This window comes from Vitis riparia, chromosome 18, assembly GCF_004353265.1.
Source record: "Vitis riparia cultivar Riparia Gloire de Montpellier isolate 1030 chromosome 18, EGFV_Vit.rip_1.0, whole genome shotgun sequence".
Taxonomy (NCBI): Eukaryota; Viridiplantae; Streptophyta; class Magnoliopsida; order Vitales; family Vitaceae; genus Vitis; species Vitis riparia.
Window position 1 is genome coordinate 8,976,239 of NC_048448.1, and position 18,733 is coordinate 8,994,971.

The window sequence follows — 18,733 nt, forward strand, 5'->3', positions numbered from 1 at the left end:
AGAGAAGCAAACATTGCATAAAACAAAGATTTCACACTCATCCACCTCGTCCTTTTTGGGTGGGAAAGCCTTTTTGCTTTTCTACTTTTTGCCACTACCTCCTCTTAAAACCTTATTCTTTCAAGCTAACGTGCTATCAAACAAAAGTTTTTGCTCTCTTTCTCTCTAATTTTATGAGATTGAATCCTTGTTTTATCACACAATCAAATTGGGGAGGAAAAAGGAGGCACTTGAATTTTACAATTTTTTTTTTTTTTTTTCATGTCATGGAGTGGAGTAATTTATTTCATTTTATGTAACTTACTGTTTCTTCACTTTTATAAAGAACTCAACAAATACACCACTCTTTGCCCTTTCAACTGTGCCATGTCTAAGTAAAGGTCCCCACAAAACTGGCCCAAGCATGTGCATTGAGACCAATTCTCTGTCCTGGGGTACACTCACCCTAAGCCAAGAGCACTAAAACTATATATTAAAAACAAAAACAAAAAAACATAAAAGAAATGTAATCTTTTACAGACTAAAAATGACAGCCCATGTAACAAAAGAAATCAACAAAGAGTCAGCATTTCCACTGTAGGGCAGGGAAAGAAGAAACTGAGTAACAAAGACTAAAAACTTTGTTTTTGCAAATAAACAAATTTCCAATTCTCCTATTTACGCTTAACCTCATCAAAGGAAACATCAAATCAATGACACATGAACAAATTCAATTCTGAAAGCTGATCGCACGAGTTTTTCCAGAGATCGGAATGAATCCGTGTTAGAGTTCTTATAGAAACTCCCTACATAGAGTAATATAATACTGAAGGCTGATTGCATTCACTGTTAGCTCTATGAAATGGAAGAACCAGTATACAATGGAATGGATACAGAACTAAATATTTATCACCTCAAGTGCCTTTTAGTGCAGTGGTGAGTTGTTCAAGACTTTCCACACATCTTTCAAAGGGGCCTAGGCAGAATGTGTTGTCGCTTCCCAAGTTGGAAACAGATTCTCAGACAACAAATAACCAGCTCTAACTCCAGTTTTCTGGCTCAGCTTGGAAACATTAGAAAGAGATCTTGATGGTTGCTGAAATAGAATATCAAAATGAATCCAAATGCTCAAATCCCTCAAAAGGAAATGGAGGGGAAAGAGAGGTCCCTGTTTCCGATTTAAGCTATTAAATAAATAATTGTTAGTGCTCGTGGAATGCAAATGTAGTTGAGGAGGATTGGCTAGTCACTTCCACTACTATACCTAGATCCATCTGAAATCAAACATAACCAACCAAGAAGGTTTTCCCGCATTAGAGTTAATCAATCTGTGAAGAGAGAGAGACAGAGAGAGTGAGAGAGGAGTTGGCATACCTCCTCTTCTCCCTTCCATGGCTTCTTTCTTCTCCTGGCAACTTGAGCAAAGGAAGGGGCCATCCCAGGGGCGTAATTTTCCTGCATTAGATGAACCAGCGTGTATAGATATACCCTCTCCAGGTTTCATCTCTACTTGACAAACTGCACACATGAACAACTTAAACACGTTGCATATCGGGTATTTCGCATCTAGCCTGCAATCAATCACCACAAACATATGTCAAAGAACTACAAACCTGCTTGACCTTTTTAATCATATAGGCCACGCAGAAAAAGAATGAGGGGGAGGGGAGGAGAGGGGAGGGAAGTGCAGAAGAAGAATTAAGAATGGAAAAAAACACATGGTGGAAGCATATTTTCTGATCCTGGAGAAAAGAAGCTTTTTGGTAAATGGATTATTTTGCATGGTCCAAACCTTTCGGCAAGCATAGCAGATCCTTCCTCAAATAACTCCTCCACCACATCTGGTTCACTATATTCTTTGTCAACATGAGAAGATGACTCTGACGGCTTCTTGCGAAACATGGACTTGAAAACCCCTTTTCCCTGCTTCTTTGGTGGTGGCAAAGGAGCAGCAGGTACCTTTTCTGGTGGTTGTATATCAATCACAATGGAAGTAGTATCATCTCGCAGTCCCTTTACATGTAAAGCTTCCTGAAAATTGATCAGGGGTAACCAAGATATAGTCATACAGCAATAAGCAACAGATACGACAAAGAAAGGGCCTGTTTGGTGATTCTTTTTAAAACAGTTTTTTATTCTTTACCAACTTCAAAAACACGTTTGACAAATTGACCGAAAATAATTTTTTGAGAATTTGATTTGAAGACGGTAATTTTTTAGAACAAATTTAAGATGTTTTCAAGTGTTTTTTCAATACTGTTCTAAGAATGGGTCGGAAGCATTGCACTATGCATAAGAGCAAAGTGCCTTCACAATGAATACACTGAGAAAACTTGTTTTTAGAATTGAGTTTCCAAACAAAATTTTGTTCCTAAAAACAATAGAGAATTGTTTTTAAGATCCGCTTTTAAAAAATAATTTTTGAAAATGTTGCCAAATAAATACTAAAAAGCTGTTCATTGCACACCTTAACAACTTGAGTAGCTGCTGCATCTGCTGGCATCCCACGACAACAATCAAAAGCCATTTCAGGTGATAAAGCATCCCAGACACCATCACTTGAAATTATGAGCCTACCACCAGCTGTAGACAACTGCAGCAATAGCATTATGAAAGTTGTGTTAGAGTTCCTTTAATAGAACAATAAGATGATTAGGGCAGGATTCAACAAAAGAAAATTAAGGCTCAGATTAATAACAAAAAACCATGCTGTAAAGCTGCACTGAGAGCAGTGCCATAATAAGATGGAAGCATGACTCATAGTAACAAACGTTTCCTCAACCTCTTTCAACCATGTTGAAATTTCTTCAGTAAAATGGAAGTAACAGGACAGTACACCAATGCAAGAGGTCAGATTACTCAAAGAAGTATCTCAATTATAAACTAAGATTGTATTTATTTCACAATCAAGGAGATTATTAGTTGACATCTGAATTTCCATTTTTTACCCTCATTTTGTGGGATATGATATCTGCATCCTAGGATATATGTCTCCTAATATCAATTATAGACACAAACAAATAGAAGTAAAAGGCAATTTAAAACCACAGTTCAAGTTCTAAGCGTTGCAAATAGTTCCTCAGAAAAATGGTAATGTGTACAAGAATGTGCTGGCAGTTGTTCCTCATATACCCCTCTTGCTGTGCTAACAGACCAAGGTTGACAGAGATCTGTCCAAACCCCACATTAATTGCTCAAATTTTACTCATAAAAGGTTCCATTACAAAGGACTTTATCCCTTTATAAAACAAATTTGAAATCTTAAGCCAACCATGATCAATTTTGTATCAATGGCCCAAATAATGAGATTTTCCTCACAAGAACCAAATATTCAAAATAGAGAAACAAAAATTCACCTAAAATGCTTCAATTTTGGATGGAAAAGAAATGTTTTGCATTAAAGCATAAATCCTTGTCTGCTAGCTCAGCTAAACTCCATAAGCAGATTTGAACCTTCGGCACTTAAGCCCAAATCCCATCTACCATAGAAAATGATAGTCTACCAACAGCCTCAAGAGGTCACCTAATTTTAATAAAAATTCCCTAAGAAATTTAAAGACCCAAGGAGTTTGTGCTAGAGTCAACAAATTCAACAAAGGTCATCCTAATCATTTGGGGATATTAGCCACATGAAACCTGTTTTGCATGCATCTTTTAAAGGCATCAACGTCCAAAGCTAAATAGGGATGAAAATAGGCAAAGAATAAGGCTTTTTTTGGTCTTTGAGAAATTGAAGAAGAAAAAGGAAAGAAATCAAATTTTAGAACCAAAGGGTCTGCTTGGAAATTGTTGTTGAAAGCAATTTTCTAACCTACAAAAAACATAATTTTTTAAAAAAAATCTTCTGAATTTTTTTAGAATAAATTTGAGATGTTTTCAAGTGTTATTTGTAGAATGTTTTGAGAAATACTTGAAAATATGGAGAATAATTTGAGAACATTTGTATTGTGCATAAGTGCACAGTACCTTCACAGAGAATAAGCCAAGAAAACTATTTTCCATATTTGAGAACCAAAACAGAATTTAAAACAACTGATAACTTTTTAAAAAAATTGTTCTAAAAAACTGTTCTTGAAAACCTTGCCAAACTGACCCTAAAAGTTATAGTTCATGGCCCTAATAGAAACAATACTGAACCCAATAAAACCAAAATCCTGACTTCTTTTCCAGCCCTTTTTGAGCAATCAACTGATGGCAAAGGAAATTTATCCAAAAAAGAATTGTTCCAATTCTTCTAGACAAATTGGAATAAAAATGTTGCAGAATCCCACAAAATCAAACTTTTATAAATATTTCTTCTCTCTCTCTCTCTCTCTCTCTCTCTCTTCCACGGAAACCTGAATTTTTAAAATCATTTGGCTACTGTCTTGAAGCAACAGTTAGGATAGAAGTGGTAATATCAAAGTAAAGATTTGCAAGAAAAATCATTCATAACATATTTTTCTGAAGTGAAGTCTATCCACAATGCTATAGCTTATAGCTGAAAAAGCTAACAAGAAATGTGTAAACACAAGGGCCAGATGTAGTCACATAAATAACAATTGAGCAGGCAATGGGAAGAAGCAGGGAAAAACAACATCACTAACACATAATGAATATAAGATATATGTGACAAAATGGCTAACAAACCTTCACTTGCTTTACATAAGGAACCGGAACAATGAACTCTCCAACATCCATATCACCAATGGATCGTGAAAGGCACAAGCCACCAGGCCAGCATCTCAAAGGACCAATCTGCAGGAGAATTAGTGTACTAGTTATTCAGCCTGTTTTAAACCTAACAACAAACCTGATACAATTTCATCTGAATAGGGTTGGATGGGAGAAAGTCACAGTCCATAGGAGAAGAACCAAGTTATGACAGGAAAAAGAATCTATTGACAGAAAGAAAACAGTGTTTATAGTTCCTCTATTATCACACCACAGACAGCTTTGAAATTTTCATTTGCTCCACAGATAATGATCCATCAACATTATAACAAATATGCACAAATTGTATTATCAATTTCAGAATTTATATCTAAACTAAAAGAATTTTAGCAAAAATGACTATTTCTTATCTTAATTGTTAGTTTGAACATTTGTACTACTTTTGGCTAAGCACCAGAATCTTAGTTAGAACTTGGTTTTACACTTCATATAGGTTCTTAATACAAATTATCTGATCCCTCTTAAGAAAATTCTTCAAAATTTCATTAAATAATTAAATTGCATAAAATCTTTTGCAGGCACTTCCCCAAGTAATGCATTCATGATTTGAGTTTGGCCAGCCTTCAAGTCTTAGAAAATTCTTCAAAATTTCATTAAATAATTAAATTGCATAAAATCCTTTGCAGGCACTTTCCCATGCAATGCATTCATGATTTGAGTGTGGCCTCAAAGTCCAGCATATTTACAGGGATATCCATAAATATTTTATTTAAGCTTCAAACAAGTAACTCACCGAGCAACTAGAGAGGTTCAAGAAATAAATTATTCAACTACTAAAAGAACAATTATGAAAGATAATTACCTCTGCACCACCACCTGTATTCAGTCGACCGACCTCACCCCCACTTGCAGTGATACGATCTCTCCTGATTAAACATTGAAAATAAGCTTTAATAAACATCTAATTATTAAGTGAGCCACCAAACGCATTACACAAACAACTTACTCCTCTTCATTGCATTCAAGTCTATGGTCTGCTGACAAATGGTATATATCACCTTCAGCAGATTCAAGTATGCACCGTGAATCACCAACGGAAGCAACAGTTACCACCCATCCTTCTATTATAACAAAGGTAACAGTTGTTCCTGAAGTTCGTGCTGAAAAAGTAGCCATATCAAATTTTCAAGTCACATTTAAATGGGATGAAAAAACTCTTAAAAAAAGGAGAATGCAGCAGCATGCAGAGAGAATCAAGTTCATAGCAAAGAAGAAGAAAAAATGCATGTACAGAGTAGTGAGTAAACCATGACTATTGAAAGTGTCAAACATTGATAAATGCCAGGTACTAACATGGACACCAAAGCTAAAATAACTCTCTTCTTTACATAGACAAAAAGAGATCCATCAAAACCATGCAAGCTAAAACATATAAAAAGGTTCAGCCATGTCCCAGCAATCATTGGTTAGAACATTGTTATACTTTTAGGATCCATGCCATAAAGCCAATTATCCTAATACAATCATCTAACTTAAATGTTTACTAAAAGATAAACAATGTGCAACAGATATTATAGGATAGTTTCATGCATTATGATCAAGGTTAGATAAACATGTCCCAATTTTTTAAATAAAGGCATAGAAGTGTGTAGTATTGGTAAAAAGAGATACCTTTAGCCCATTGGCAGCAATTACCTTTGCCGGAGTTCAATAATTCAAATAGAAGTTTGAGAAAAATATATATTGAAGAAATATGATTTTAAGACACATTAGACTTTGATGATAAAAGAACTATCATGATATAGATCCATGTAAGACCATAGAAGCATATCCTGATCATGCATTAAAATAAACTCAGATGATCAATCTTGTAACAAGATAACCCTACACATTAAAAACTTAGGTAGCAATTCCATTATGACAAAAACTTTGTGGTTCTAATTGAGTTATATGACATTTCCCTATTTGGACCATGGGGTAACTACACTACATGTGCTACATTAGTACAAGTTACCAGGAAAACTATTCATACCTTTCTCTTGGAAATCTATATCTGTCTTAACGAACCCTGCAACCAAAGCCCTAGGTAAGGCAGCTACCCACTCATCTCTGCTAAGTTCTGGAGGAATAGCAGCTAAAACATTGTTTAGAAGATTCTCTTTTGAGTATATAGCAGCTGCAGATCCATTATGTCCATCAAATAGCTGCAAAAAAAGGTTTAGTAAGATCCACCTACCAAAAATACACATATATATTATCAAATAGAAACTGTTGTGTAAATATGAGATATAAGCAACAATAGATAATTTAGCAGATGGAAGGCAGTCACCAATTCTTTAGAGGTTCACATCCCTTAAAGCGATCATGCAAGTAATGGAAGGCAGAAGAACAAGAATCAGGCTGATGAAAAGCAATTATCATACCATGGACTAAATAGAAAATTCATATAAATAGATAACTTTTCACAATGTTAAAACAAAACAAAATTTACTAGTGAAAAGAGGAAAAAAAAAAGGTACAAGATGGGAGGTTTCTCACAGAGAGGAGAAAATAATAGAATATAAATGAAATACAAAAGTGTGTAAAACAAGAAAATATGAAAGAATGCAATAACAAAGCCCAAAAATGTTCAAAGCAAAGAGGGAATGAAGTATCTAATCAAGAATTCAAAATCACAAACTTCAGTTTCAATTTATAGCAGGAATCAACTGGTGCAAATGACAGATGAAATGAACAAGTTAAAGCCACGGTTCTCCAATCTCTAATAAACTAATAATTATTTTTCACAATGTTAGAACAAAAATGAAAGGTACTAGTGAAGAGAAAAAAGAACAAGGTGAGGAGGTTTTCTCACAAACACAAGGAAGTAATAGAATATAAAAGAAGTACAGAAGTGTGAAAAACAAGAAATGAAAGAACAAAGGCCAAAAGAGTTGCAAAGAGGAAGGGATGTATCCGATCAAGAATTTCCAACTTGCAGACAATCTTCAATTTCAATTTGATAGGGAGAACCAACTGGTGCAAACAGCCCCATGGGATGTAGAAGATAAAGCCAAAGTTCTCCAACCTCTAATAACCTGAGATATTCATATATCTCAGAACTTGTAAAAACAGAGGCCAAAAAAAGGCATCTTGATCCTATCCAAATAAAACCCAAGAATCTGAAAGAGGATGCAAATATCTCCTATACATTCCACCAAATATGCCAAAAGGATATAAAATATTTTCAATAATTTGCAAGTTGTCCAATGAAAAATCATAGACATTAACTGAAAAAAACAACACCCAAATCCTCCACAATTCAAAATATAAATATAACTAGTTTCATTTTAAAATAGCTTTTTTCTTTTGGTAGATATATAATCTTAGTGAAAGGTTTGAAAAAAACAGGATGGGATCCAAATACATGTGAAGTATTCAGACTGGATTCATAAAAAATGCGGTCCCTCATTTCATCCAAAGAAAATTCCGATTCTTCAACAATTTACTTGTTCCACTTTTCAACAGGATAATACCTTCCATTTGCTTTTACCATTTCATCCCTTTATCTATCAAAAAAAAAACAGGATAATACCTTCCTTCCCAATCCTAAAATGGAAGCAAGCCATAGAATATGTTATTCTTAGCATAAAAGCTGGAGAAGATAATCAGTTATCTTTTGATAAAAAAGGAAAAAGGGATAACAAAGATAGAGATGAGAAGAAGACAAAGACAAGACACAGTTGTCTTTTGATAAGAAAGGAAAATGATAACAGAGATGGAGATGAGAAGGACATGAAAGACAAATTTATATATTCCGCTCAAATCACACCTATGCAGTTGTTGTGGTGATATATCAAAATACTAACATGCATTTAATCATGAGTAATGCAGGCATCCATCAAAACCAGTTATACACATTCAGAAGTATTGAGATATGGATGGCATTGTTCTCTTTGTTGACCGATAATTTTGATAACTTATCAACTTTTTCCCAGTTCCCATACATAAATCTCAAGGCACCCATATTAAGCCACCCATGACTTCCCTCCTTTCATAGTTGCCAACTCCCAACTTCAAATTGCCTTCCAAGTCACCAACCCTCGCACTATCTCTTGAAAACATCAAGAACAAAGAAAACTTGAATATTTTAAAAAGTAAGCCATTTCTAAAATTCTTTTCTTCCTTTTATTCAACTAGAGAAGCAAAATGGCTTGTGTTATTCAGAAAATCATATAAGAATTGCTCAAGCTCTAACCAGAGACAACAAGAATTCCACATTAAAAAGAACCAAGACAAAAATCCATACCCCAAAAACCGAGTATGTAGAAACCCCATCTCCAACCACCCTTTGGCATTCGGTCTTGAGTAAAGTGAAGTCCTCCCCTTTCTTGCTTTGGCTGGCCTGTCCATGTATAATATCAGGTTTCTCAATCTTCTCACTGGCCAATTCCCGCTTCAACAGCACCGAGAGCGGGACAGTTTGATGTTCACTCCTGGTGGACATTGTTCACCACCACCTCTCCTCAAATCGTCAAGACAGATTCCTCAAAACCAGAATGTATCATCCACTACCTCTAGTCTTCCATGTATTGTCAATCAAAATCCTGAACCAACCAACCAAATAACCGCAAATTAATTTAAGCACTCATCCAATAAAATTACCATTTACAATGAAAACCTTAACTGAATGCACATGAAATTCAAAAGCGTATCGAGATCTTCGATCGTTAATTAAAATTAAGAAAAACAATCACAAAATCAAATGCCAGAGAATCCTTACAACAAACACACACCAAATCAACCAATTGGAAACATATATCACAAAATGAAAGACCAAACTTTAAATAGAGTCTCCTCAATCCATGTGTAGATTTCTACAGTACCTTATAATTTATACCAATAATAAAACGAATAAATTAAGAAGATGGACACAACAAGAAGAGGCAAATGATGGAAAACAACAGAAAAAGAAAAGGAATATTACAGGGAGAGAGAAATGCAAAGTTGGTGATGGGTTAGAGGAGAAGAAGATAACCAATTGGATTGGTTGCTGTGATCGAGAAACGCGGATCCCGGCGTTATGCAATATTCCATACAGCAATCCAATTCCAATTCCAAGAGAGAATGAGAAAAGGAGAGAAAAAAGGGAAGAAAAGGAGAGAGGCGCAAATGCAGCTGTTCGTGTTTTTTCTTTCTTTCTTTTTTAATGTTTTTGCCCCTCGGAAAGGGGTGAGGGTTGACATGACAAGAACGCACCGTTGGGGAGTTCGGCGTTCTCTAGCCGACTTAGAGAAGAGCCAGTGTTTATCGTGCGCCTCGGGCTACCACTCTACTAGCTAACGCTTGTGGGCGCGTGGTTCACTTCCGCAACTTGTCTCGTCATCCAACGGCTTCAAAGAGATGCGAGTCCTCTCCAAAGCCGATCAGCATTTTACGTGTGGCCCACGAGCATAAGCTCCTCTGGATTAGCCTTTTTTTTTTGGTTCTCCTGATTTAGCAAGGCGCCGGTTGAGCGAACAAACGCGAGGGGGCTCTCGATAGCGAAAGAGGGGAAGAAAGGAAAATAAAAAGGACCGAGTCAAAACAACCCTCACGGGACGGAGAGACATGAAAAAATAAACGCTTAGCCGGTTATAGAAAAAAGTTATTGAATATTATATTGGCAATAATGCCGTTCTAAATGTCACGTAGCTACGGGCCTTTTCTGCAGCTGCGTGGGGCCCCAAATTTAGGGGCCATAGGCCCATTTGTCTACCTCGCACCTAATGCTTTTGACGTCCATCTTTCCTAGAGTCACCCTCCCCGAAATTCTCGGCGCCAATTTTCTATATTGAGAATTGATCGTCTCATAAAAGCATCCTAGGAAAAGGATAACAAACAAGATATAATGAGTGTAATTTTTATACCTTTGAAGAAATGGAGCAATTGATCAGGTCGTTGGCTGAGTAGCTTAATTAATTAATTAAAAAGCATTGAAATTCCTCCCCCCCACCCCCCAGGCTCCACAACACTGGATCACATATTCTATGAATTTTGTTCTTGTGCTGTTGACGGTTGACAAATCAAAAGAGTCCATCGCAAGGGGTAAGGTAAGATGAGAGCATGTTCCATTTTCTTTCTTGCCTTGCAAGCTGGATCGGGTCCAGCTGCCACCAACTGTTGCCATTTAACAACCTGTCCTCCAGTACAGCCCACAACATCACATTCGCCAGGGTCATTTCATACATGCATATGATACAATAAAATATAATAAATATGATAATTGCAGCTAATTATCTTTGTACTTTGGGGAAATGCAATACAGTTTATGATCCTGATTGGCTCAGATTTTGGGGATGCTGGATTCTGGACAAGGCTCCAACTAAGGTCCTGACCCTGCCGGATATTGATTGCTAGGCACGAGGCTGAAACATCACCTCAAACTAGACCTGGTGGTCTATCAATCTTCAAACAAGATGCATTAAGCTGTCTTCAAAGCGAGAAAGCAACAAACATAAATGCCCATTGGGATCCTATAAATTCACAAGCTGGAAGAAATAGGATTGCCTCATGGCAAGGAACTACAGTGGATTTACAAAAATAGAGGAAATGAAAGGGGAAAAAAAGTTGTGCTAGAACCTAATATTGATATGTTTGGCATTTCTAAGAATAAGAATGCATTTTTATACGAAACTCAGGACAAAATCACCCGTCTCTCTACTGCCAACTTGCTATCTGCAACAAATTGTAGTGTCAGTAAGAAGCAGAATCAAAATAAACAAAAACATACTAATAATGTTGAGAAGGGAAAACTTTAAATTAGAAGCTCAACAGTAATGGAAAAAGGAATAAATTGACATGGCATGATATACATCACTAATTCTTAGAGGCACTGAAAAATGAACAGAACCCAATTGCAAAAGGAAAATGATAAAAAAATGCCTTTCTTATCAAGAAATCCATTAATTAAGACCACACCCAGAAAAGGTAAAGGCATCCGAATTACATATCTGTAAAAATAAATAAATAAATAAATAATTGAATGATCATAGAGACCAACTTAGATGTAGAGCTGGAGAATGTTGTGCATTGTTAAACTGAATAATATATCTTCATAGATTCTAAAGCACAGTAGCTTGCAAGTGTTATGTATGCCTATGCCGCCCCTGGTTATTGTATATGCAAGTGGTTCTAAACATGGAAGTCAGGCATGTCCAAATATGCTGTTGCTTAAGGGACCACATGCAGTAGGGAAATATTGGCTGGAATGTAATACTTGGGGCCACACCTGACCAGATGCCTTGCCAGCAGAAGCTGGCATGATGGGCTGAGCCAGATGAAACCCCCATGGATATGTAGTGTTTGAGAAGATTGTTAAGAAGCTGCTTGCAGATCTAGGAAGGGGTGCATGACGGCAAGGAAGTTAAATGTACCTTACTGTGACACTGTCATATACCTAATCACAATTTGGAATATGTTCATCAGTATCCTAGAGAAGCTCAAAACAGAGGCCTAGGACTGATCTTCCACTCATCTTGATGCTGTGGACTCCTCTGATGCGGATGAGCTGGAGACCATTTGAATGAAAGATCTTTTCCAGGTTACTGCACCTTTATTAGTGGCAATATGGCTGCCCCAAATGTAGAGGGCAGAATATTCTCGCTAGATTGATTGCAGAGGCAGCAATATCATCGCTGCTACACATGATATTGCTCACCCCCATTTCTTGTAGTGGAGATTTAACCCATGTTATAGACATGCTATAAAGTTGAAGACAGGTCTAACTCTCATGCAGTTATATTCAAGATCACATTTCTGGAGTTCAATCAGCCATGGGTAGGTCTGGATCTCAAAGGCCAACAAACCGCATAACAAATTGTACATATGCTATTTTTGGAATATAATGCTGACAGTTATGATGTAAGTTGTTCATATTGCAAATTCTCTAAGGTTGGTAATAACAAAAATTCAACAAAAAGAATTATATCTAACATATTAATAAACATACTGAAAACCAGAACCAAACAGCAATGAGAAATCACAATCCAGCATCTCCAAGTATTTGGAAGGAACCCAAAATTGTTACCTGAATTGACTAACATTCACTTGTGTAAGATTTAGCACTTGTTTCCCTCTTCAAAACTACTTACTCTTACAATGTACACCTGAAACAAGCAGATCAGCAAATATAAATCTGTTCAAAGAATCAGAAGTACTCCATGGCGGGGATAATGAAGGTGCTTAGTCTGCAGTGCAGTTCAATGATCACCTTGAATTTTGTAGGCCTGATTAATTGGAAAACCAATGCATCCCCATCTACTAATTTATGAGCAACAGAAAATCTTTTCCATCCACCGCTAAGTCCAGATTTCCGGGCCAAGAATACTGTCGGATACTCATCACCCTCTTCATCTACCAGATTCATTATCACATCGGATTTTGGAAGGGTCGTCTTGCAAAAGTGCACAGGAAGGCCCTGTTGTCAAAATTGTCCAATGTAACTGCTCCAAAGGTGGAAGAAGTAATACATAGCATTCAAAAAAAAAAAAAAAAAAGGCAGATAAACCAAGTTACTAACCAGCCAGAATCCACCAGTGACATGTGATTGGAGCATTGACTTCAAGAAGCTAGGATACTGGGGTTCTAGACTAGCCTGCAATTCTTCAGCTCTCTCCATGGCGCATGTTCTAGCTTCCTCCGAAGCATATACTCGGTTGGACAAATCCCTTCCCTTAGAATAAATCCTATATACAACACAAAAGGCCAATCAAGTATATGACACAGCGCCAATAAATAAAAATTTCAAATCAATATACCTTTCAGATACCACCACTCTAGGTATCACCACTTTAGGGGTCACCACTGCAGGTATCACCACTGGTTCAGAAATCTGTCAGGAGTAATAAAGCATTATATTTCTAATTTTCTAATAATCAAACCCAAATCTAACAAAAAGAAAAGCATACTTATTAACATAATGAATCTAATGAATCATTTATTTACGGAATCAAGAAGCATACAAAAATTTCAAAGATTACAATCTTCCGTAAGGCTATGAACTGTAAAACGAAAAACAAGCTGATTTCGAAATGAGGTCCAATACCGAATGAAAACAGAAAATAGATTAAGAAGAACTCACTTCCTTTTGAGCCTGGTAAGCCTTGTTTGCAACGCGACTGGACCTTCTCAGTGGGACCTGTTGCTCGCGAACTCTGCGTGGTTTAGAGTTCTTCGCCTGGGGATTGAATATGAAACAGAGTGAGTGGTTTTACACTTTCTACTGAGTGAGATTGAGAGATATCGAATGAGGAAGAGAGAAAATCACCGGGGAAGACTTCGGGGTGAGAGATTCTCGGAGAGCTTGAGAAAGGAGGGGAAGGTTGAGGGCTTGAAGCCTTTTATTGTTCTCCTCTAATCGCTTGCGACGGCATTCCTCGTATGTTAGCTTCGCCGCCACCATTTTCCCAGTAACCAAACAAAACTTGTATATTTCTATGCCTCACCAACCAACCTCCACGACTATGAATAACAGAGACTGGGAAGGGCACTCTCCAGTCTCCACTCGACCGTTATGAATCCCACTTCGATATGAGTAATGATTGCATCACTCTTGGTGATGCAGTTGGCTCACAGGTGGAATTCATTGGGGCTCTCCACCGCTCTCGGGCTATGTTACGGCAGCTGAGCAACCGTCAAATCAAAATCTAATCAAACGGTTTAAAATTCAAAATGATTTGAAACGTGGGATTATGCGATCCTTTGAGTTTTGGGTCAAAATGGCCATTTATTAAAAAAAAATATAAGATCTATTGAAACTCGTTCAAATTGATATATTTGATGTCAGATAAGCCCATTGTCATTAAAAAAATATTTTTTATCATTTTAATTAAAGCCTTAAGACTCATTTTGTAACTGCAGTTAACAATTGAAACTTCATTTTTAAACTGAAACCTCAACTGAAAATTGAGGTTTCATTTTTGAACTACCCGACTTCATTTTTGAACTAAAATTGGAGTTGCTGATTGAGGTTTTAGTTAGTTTTTAAAAAAATTAAAAATTTAATTAAAAATTATTAAATTATAATTTGAGATTGAAATTTTAAAAATATATAAATTTAATATACTTAAATAATAAATATTTATATTTAAACTATTATTTCGATAAAGATAAATTTGTCATAACACAAATAAATTAATATCTTAAAAATAACAAATTAATATCTTAAATTTAATATACTTAAATAATAATTATTTATATTTAAACTATTATTTCGATAAAATAAATTTGTCATAACACAAATAAATTAATATCTTAAAAAACAACAAATTAAATATCTTAAATAATAAATTATACAATTTTATATATTATTAATTTATATAAGTTTATTATTTAAAATTATTAATTTATTAATAAGTACAACATTCATTTATAATATCTTTTATTTATCAATTTATGTTTGTTTAAGTAATACTAGATTCTTAAGTTTAAATATAAATAATTTATTATTTAAATATACTTTTTAAATTTCAATCATAAATTGTAATTTAATAATTTTTAATTAAATTTTTAATTTTTTTTTAAACTAACTAAAGTCTTAGTTGACAACAACTACGACTTTAGTTCAAAAATGAAGTCTCAATTGCCAATTGAGACTTCACTTTAAAAATGAAGTCTCATTTGACAAGTGCGACTTTAGTTTAAAAATGAAGTTTCAGTTGTCAACTAAAAAATAACATGATGCTTACATAGCACCAAAGAGGCCAATTTGATTATAAATTTCAAAAAGTGGTTAGATTTTTTTTTTTTAAAAAATAAATGGTCCATTTTGGCACAAAATATTTCAAATATAGAATGTGCTAAGGCTGAATTTTGCTTCAATATAATATCATTTTAAAAAAAAAGTATTTATACATTCAGTTATAAAATGATTGCCAATGTAAAGGTACAAATTACAAGTTACAAGTAGTTGGATAGATTTTTTTTCATTTGAATTTTTTATGAAAATCTATCATTTTTAATTTAGTAAAAATTAAAACCGCAGTCCCGTTCTATTGGAAACATAGTAAAAGAGAGTTTGTCATTATAAATCCGTAACCCTTTCCTACATGTTTAGCCAACTGAAAAAAAACATTCGAATACTTGGGCAATGGAAAACGGAAAGCCACTAATTTGGTGAATATTTTGTGAAGGCACCTAGATTAAAAATTTAAAAAGAAAAATTGTAGTTGATTATTCTTCTGCCATAGCGGAAGCAAATACATTTATTTCATGGAAAGAAAACAAAGCATAGCCTCAGACATGCTGAACTTTCCAATTGATATCACCATCAGCAGACCTCATATATTTCTGGACACCATATTGACATCAGAAACAACACAACCATCAGCAAGTTGCTCTCCTCCATTCAATAATCTATAGAGCCCAAGGTCTTCAACCAGGCAAGTACCTCCGCCAGACCTTCTTTTAAGCTTCTAGGGTTATAACCCAGCTCCACTTTAGCCTTCTCACAAGAATACGCCCACTGATATCTCAGAACTTGCACAGTCTGCTCCAAATGGTAAATGAAGGAATTGTAAGACGAAAATTATAATTTAAAGAAAAAAAGAAACCCACAAGAAAGGTAAAAAAAAAAAAGAAAAAGGGAAATGTGACAGAATGACAGTTGGGAGAAAGGCCCAGGGTGCGAAAAGAGGGGTTAGAGCATCCAGCACACATATCCGTCGGTTGATCCAAGAGCAAAGAATGACGAGGTATATATTAGCTTCTCTACTGTCTTCGTCTCTTTAACCGCTTGCAGCACATTCTTTAAACCTCCAACATTAACCTAATACAACGAACATAATTTTGTTTGATTTTTATTTTCAAACAATTGTATCAAAATCCTTTATGCTCCGTTTGGTTTCTGAGAAAAATTATGGAAAGAAGATAAATTCAAATTCTGAATCTTCGGGTCCCATTGAATTTCGAAAATATGAAATAAAAACGTGAAAATGATCGAAAATTATACTAAAGCGGATTCTTTCCTTTCCTAATCCGAATATAAAAAATGTAGACCCAAAGAATTTGCATCAATCGGCACCACGGAAACAAGAACCTCCGTTCATCTAACCATACAGTTCTACTTCAACTAATTGGCTTAGCTGAGATAGTCAGTTTCATTGCTCAGAGCCATAGCAATTCAAAAAAAATTTCTTTCCTCCTTTTTTCCAAAATTTTCCCAGCAACCAAAGGCAGACGGGATTGTGCACTTACTGATAAAAATCTGGAAGGATCGGGAAGCCAAGGCTCGACTAGGGCGGCGACATGGAAGACGACTTGACAACCGTCGCAGGCGGCCAAGACGGCTCGGTACTCGGTCACATCTCCATAAGCAAGCTCCAGAGCTCCATCGTCTCCGCCACCAACCGGAGGAAGGCAGGAGAGGTCGCTAGATCGCCGGACAAACGCCCGGACAACGTGCCGTGTCTGAGCAAGGCATGACAAAGCCTCCCTCCTAAATAACCGGATGCACCGGTCACCAGTACCTTCATACTCACACTCTCCCTCCCAAGTAAATGACGCCAACAACCAGCAAGACCTAATCATTACCATCTCCCAAAGGTGTTTTAGTTTATTTTAGGGAAATTTTATTAAATTGGAAATAAATAGATGATAATGATGGAAAAGGCTTACAAGTACAAACCTTAGAATTTCCCTCTTTCCTTAAGAAAATCAAACTAACGTCATTTATAATAATTATTTTCAAAAACTATTTTTAAAAATAGTTTATAAAATTATTGTTCATGTTTTGCACAACAAAAAATTGTTTGAAAACCTGAAATATTTTAAATATTTTTAAATATATTTTAAAAATAATTTTGATATCTAGTTGTAGACCCCCATTTAGGCATGGGTCACTTTTCTCTGTTTGTTTTTGCAAATCACATTTTTAGCCACATGTCATTATCCCAGCGGGGCACTTGTCACATCCTTAATGGTCATAAGGAATCAACCTCGTTTTTTGAAGCTACAAAAGGAGGCCGACATAAAAGGTGGCAGCAGATGGAGTGAAGCAGAGAAAGTGGCTGCAGTAGGAGAAGTAGGACAGACAAAAAAGTGGCTGCTGCAGAGATCGTTTGAGGTGACAGCATTGCAGAGAGTGGCTTGCAAAGGAAGATACCAGGAGGAAGAAAGTGAAGGAAAAAAAAGGAAGTTTTTTTGGGAGTAGGAGAGCATTCACGCAGAGGAGACAGGACGAGAATATAGCAAGGAAAAAGGAAGGTTGCTAGGGGGAGTTTTTTTTAGAGGGGAGGAGAAGAAAAGGAAGTTTTTTGGGAGTAGGGGGCATTCACGCAGAGGAGGCAGGACGAGAATATAGCAAGGAAAAATGAAGGTTGCTAGGGGAAGTTTTTTTTTAGAGGGGGAGGAGATTTTTCCCTAGGAGGTCTTCCATTGCCAAGAGTGAGCGATTGAGAGAGCTGAGGCTTGATTTCTTTTTGCTTGAGGAACCAGGTACGTACACAGTTTTCTCCTCGTCTCTCATTATTCATTGATTTTCCACAACATAATGTTGTCTTGGGTGGATATTGAAGGCCACTGATCTGTTCGTTGATATGTATGCCTGCATTTGTGTAAATTCGTCCATCTTTTAATTTGATATGCTCCTGCTGTGATCATGCAATGCTTGAGAATCATGAGGGTGGTTGCATTTGATATGGTTTCCCACCTACACTGAAGGTTCATGGATGGTTCATGAAGTGGATTTGCTGAGATTTTCCTTTATTTATTCATCTTCTTTTACGCTTTGTTTCTCTACTTCTCCAATTTCTTGATGTCCATCATGGTACGCATCCATTTCTCTCATCCTTGCTTGAAGGAGATCCTAGAAAATCTGGGGTAGATGTCATGGCGGCAAAACTCACCTCATCAGCATCCCCATACCCATTTTCACTTATTATTCATCATTTTATTCAACGCGCCTACGTTCCCATCCATCATTCCACTCCTATTCCCATTTATCCTCATCCTGCGTGAACCCCCACGTATCTCATACTCTCCGCCAACACTCCACCCGGACGCCTTCACATTCGGAAATTCTCATCTCCAATATTCTACTCGAACATATCGCATTTGGAATTCCTCCCGCCGTCATTCCATCCGG

The 18,733-nt window shown here is 36.2% G+C and overlaps 3 protein-coding genes across 6 annotated transcripts; all 3 read right to left on the reverse strand.

The window, feature by feature from the left end:
- Positions 1 to 598: 598 nt before the first annotated feature.
- Positions 599 to 10,176, reverse strand: LOC117906877 (probable protein phosphatase 2C 12). 4 transcript variants are annotated; one of them, XM_034820137.1, is made up of 10 exons: positions 9,871 to 10,176; positions 8,921 to 9,218; positions 6,665 to 6,836; positions 5,639 to 5,792; positions 5,495 to 5,558; positions 4,609 to 4,716; positions 2,447 to 2,572; positions 1,772 to 2,010; positions 1,354 to 1,550; positions 599 to 1,253 (listed from the first exon to the last, which is right to left on the reverse strand). In XM_034820137.1, exons 2-10 carry the CDS (start codon positions 9,116 to 9,118, stop codon positions 1,222 to 1,224), a joined length of 1,290 nt encoding a protein of 429 aa, XP_034676028.1. In that variant the 5' UTR covers positions 9,119 to 9,218; positions 9,871 to 10,176; the 3' UTR covers positions 599 to 1,221. The 4 variants fall into 4 exon arrangements, with proteins under 4 accessions (XP_034676028.1, XP_034676027.1, XP_034676026.1 ...); XM_034820136.1 differs by lacking the exon at positions 9,871 to 10,176 and adding an exon at positions 9,650 to 9,823; XM_034820135.1 differs by lacking the exon at positions 9,871 to 10,176 and adding an exon at positions 9,599 to 9,823.
- A 670-nt stretch (positions 10,177 to 10,846) lies between these two features.
- LOC117906878 (B3 domain-containing protein At5g42700-like) lies at positions 10,847 to 14,160 on the reverse strand. The gene is made up of 7 exons (XM_034820140.1): positions 13,919 to 14,160; positions 13,733 to 13,828; positions 13,410 to 13,483; positions 13,172 to 13,337; positions 12,863 to 13,069; positions 12,680 to 12,758; positions 10,847 to 11,328 (listed from the first exon to the last, which is right to left on the reverse strand). The coding sequence occupies exons 1-6, from the start codon at positions 14,051 to 14,053 to the stop codon at positions 12,711 to 12,713; spliced, it is 726 nt and encodes a 241-aa protein (XP_034676031.1). The 5' UTR covers positions 14,054 to 14,160; the 3' UTR covers positions 10,847 to 11,328; positions 12,680 to 12,710.
- Positions 14,161 to 15,740: 1,580 nt separating this feature from the next.
- Positions 15,741 to 17,155, reverse strand: LOC117907572 (cinnamoyl-CoA reductase 1). The gene is given in 4 exon segments (XM_034821160.1): positions 15,741 to 16,138; positions 16,292 to 16,417; positions 16,846 to 17,054; positions 17,057 to 17,155. Coding segments are annotated over 4 exon segments (543 nt in total). The 5' UTR covers positions 17,124 to 17,155; the 3' UTR covers positions 15,741 to 15,997.
- Between the last annotated feature and the right edge of the window lie 1,578 nt (positions 17,156 to 18,733).

Excerpts from the sequence above, each read along its gene's own strand:
- LOC117906877 (XM_034820137.1), bottom strand. The coding sequence starts at position 9,118 with ATGTCCACCAGGAGTGAACATCAAACTGTCCCGCTCTCGGTGCTGTTG. Across the intron at positions 5,793-6,664 it reads TATAGATTTCCAAGAGAAAG|CACGAACTTCAGGAACAACT; the intron begins GTATGAATAGTT and ends CTACTTTTTCAG. Across the intron at positions 5,559-5,638 it reads CTTGAATGCAATGAAGAGGA|GAGAGATCGTATCACTGCAA; the intron begins GTAAGTTGTTTG and ends ATGTTTAATCAG.
- LOC117906878 (XM_034820140.1), bottom strand. The coding sequence starts at position 14,053 with ATGGTGGCGGCGAAGCTAACATACGAGGAATGCCGTCGCAAGCGATTA. Across the intron at positions 13,829-13,918 it reads TCACCCCGAAGTCTTCCCCG|GCGAAGAACTCTAAACCACG; the intron begins GTGATTTTCTCT and ends TTCAATCCCCAG. Across the intron at positions 13,338-13,409 it reads AGAGTGGTGGTATCTGAAAG|GATTTATTCTAAGGGAAGGG; the intron begins GTATATTGATTT and ends TGTTGTATATAG.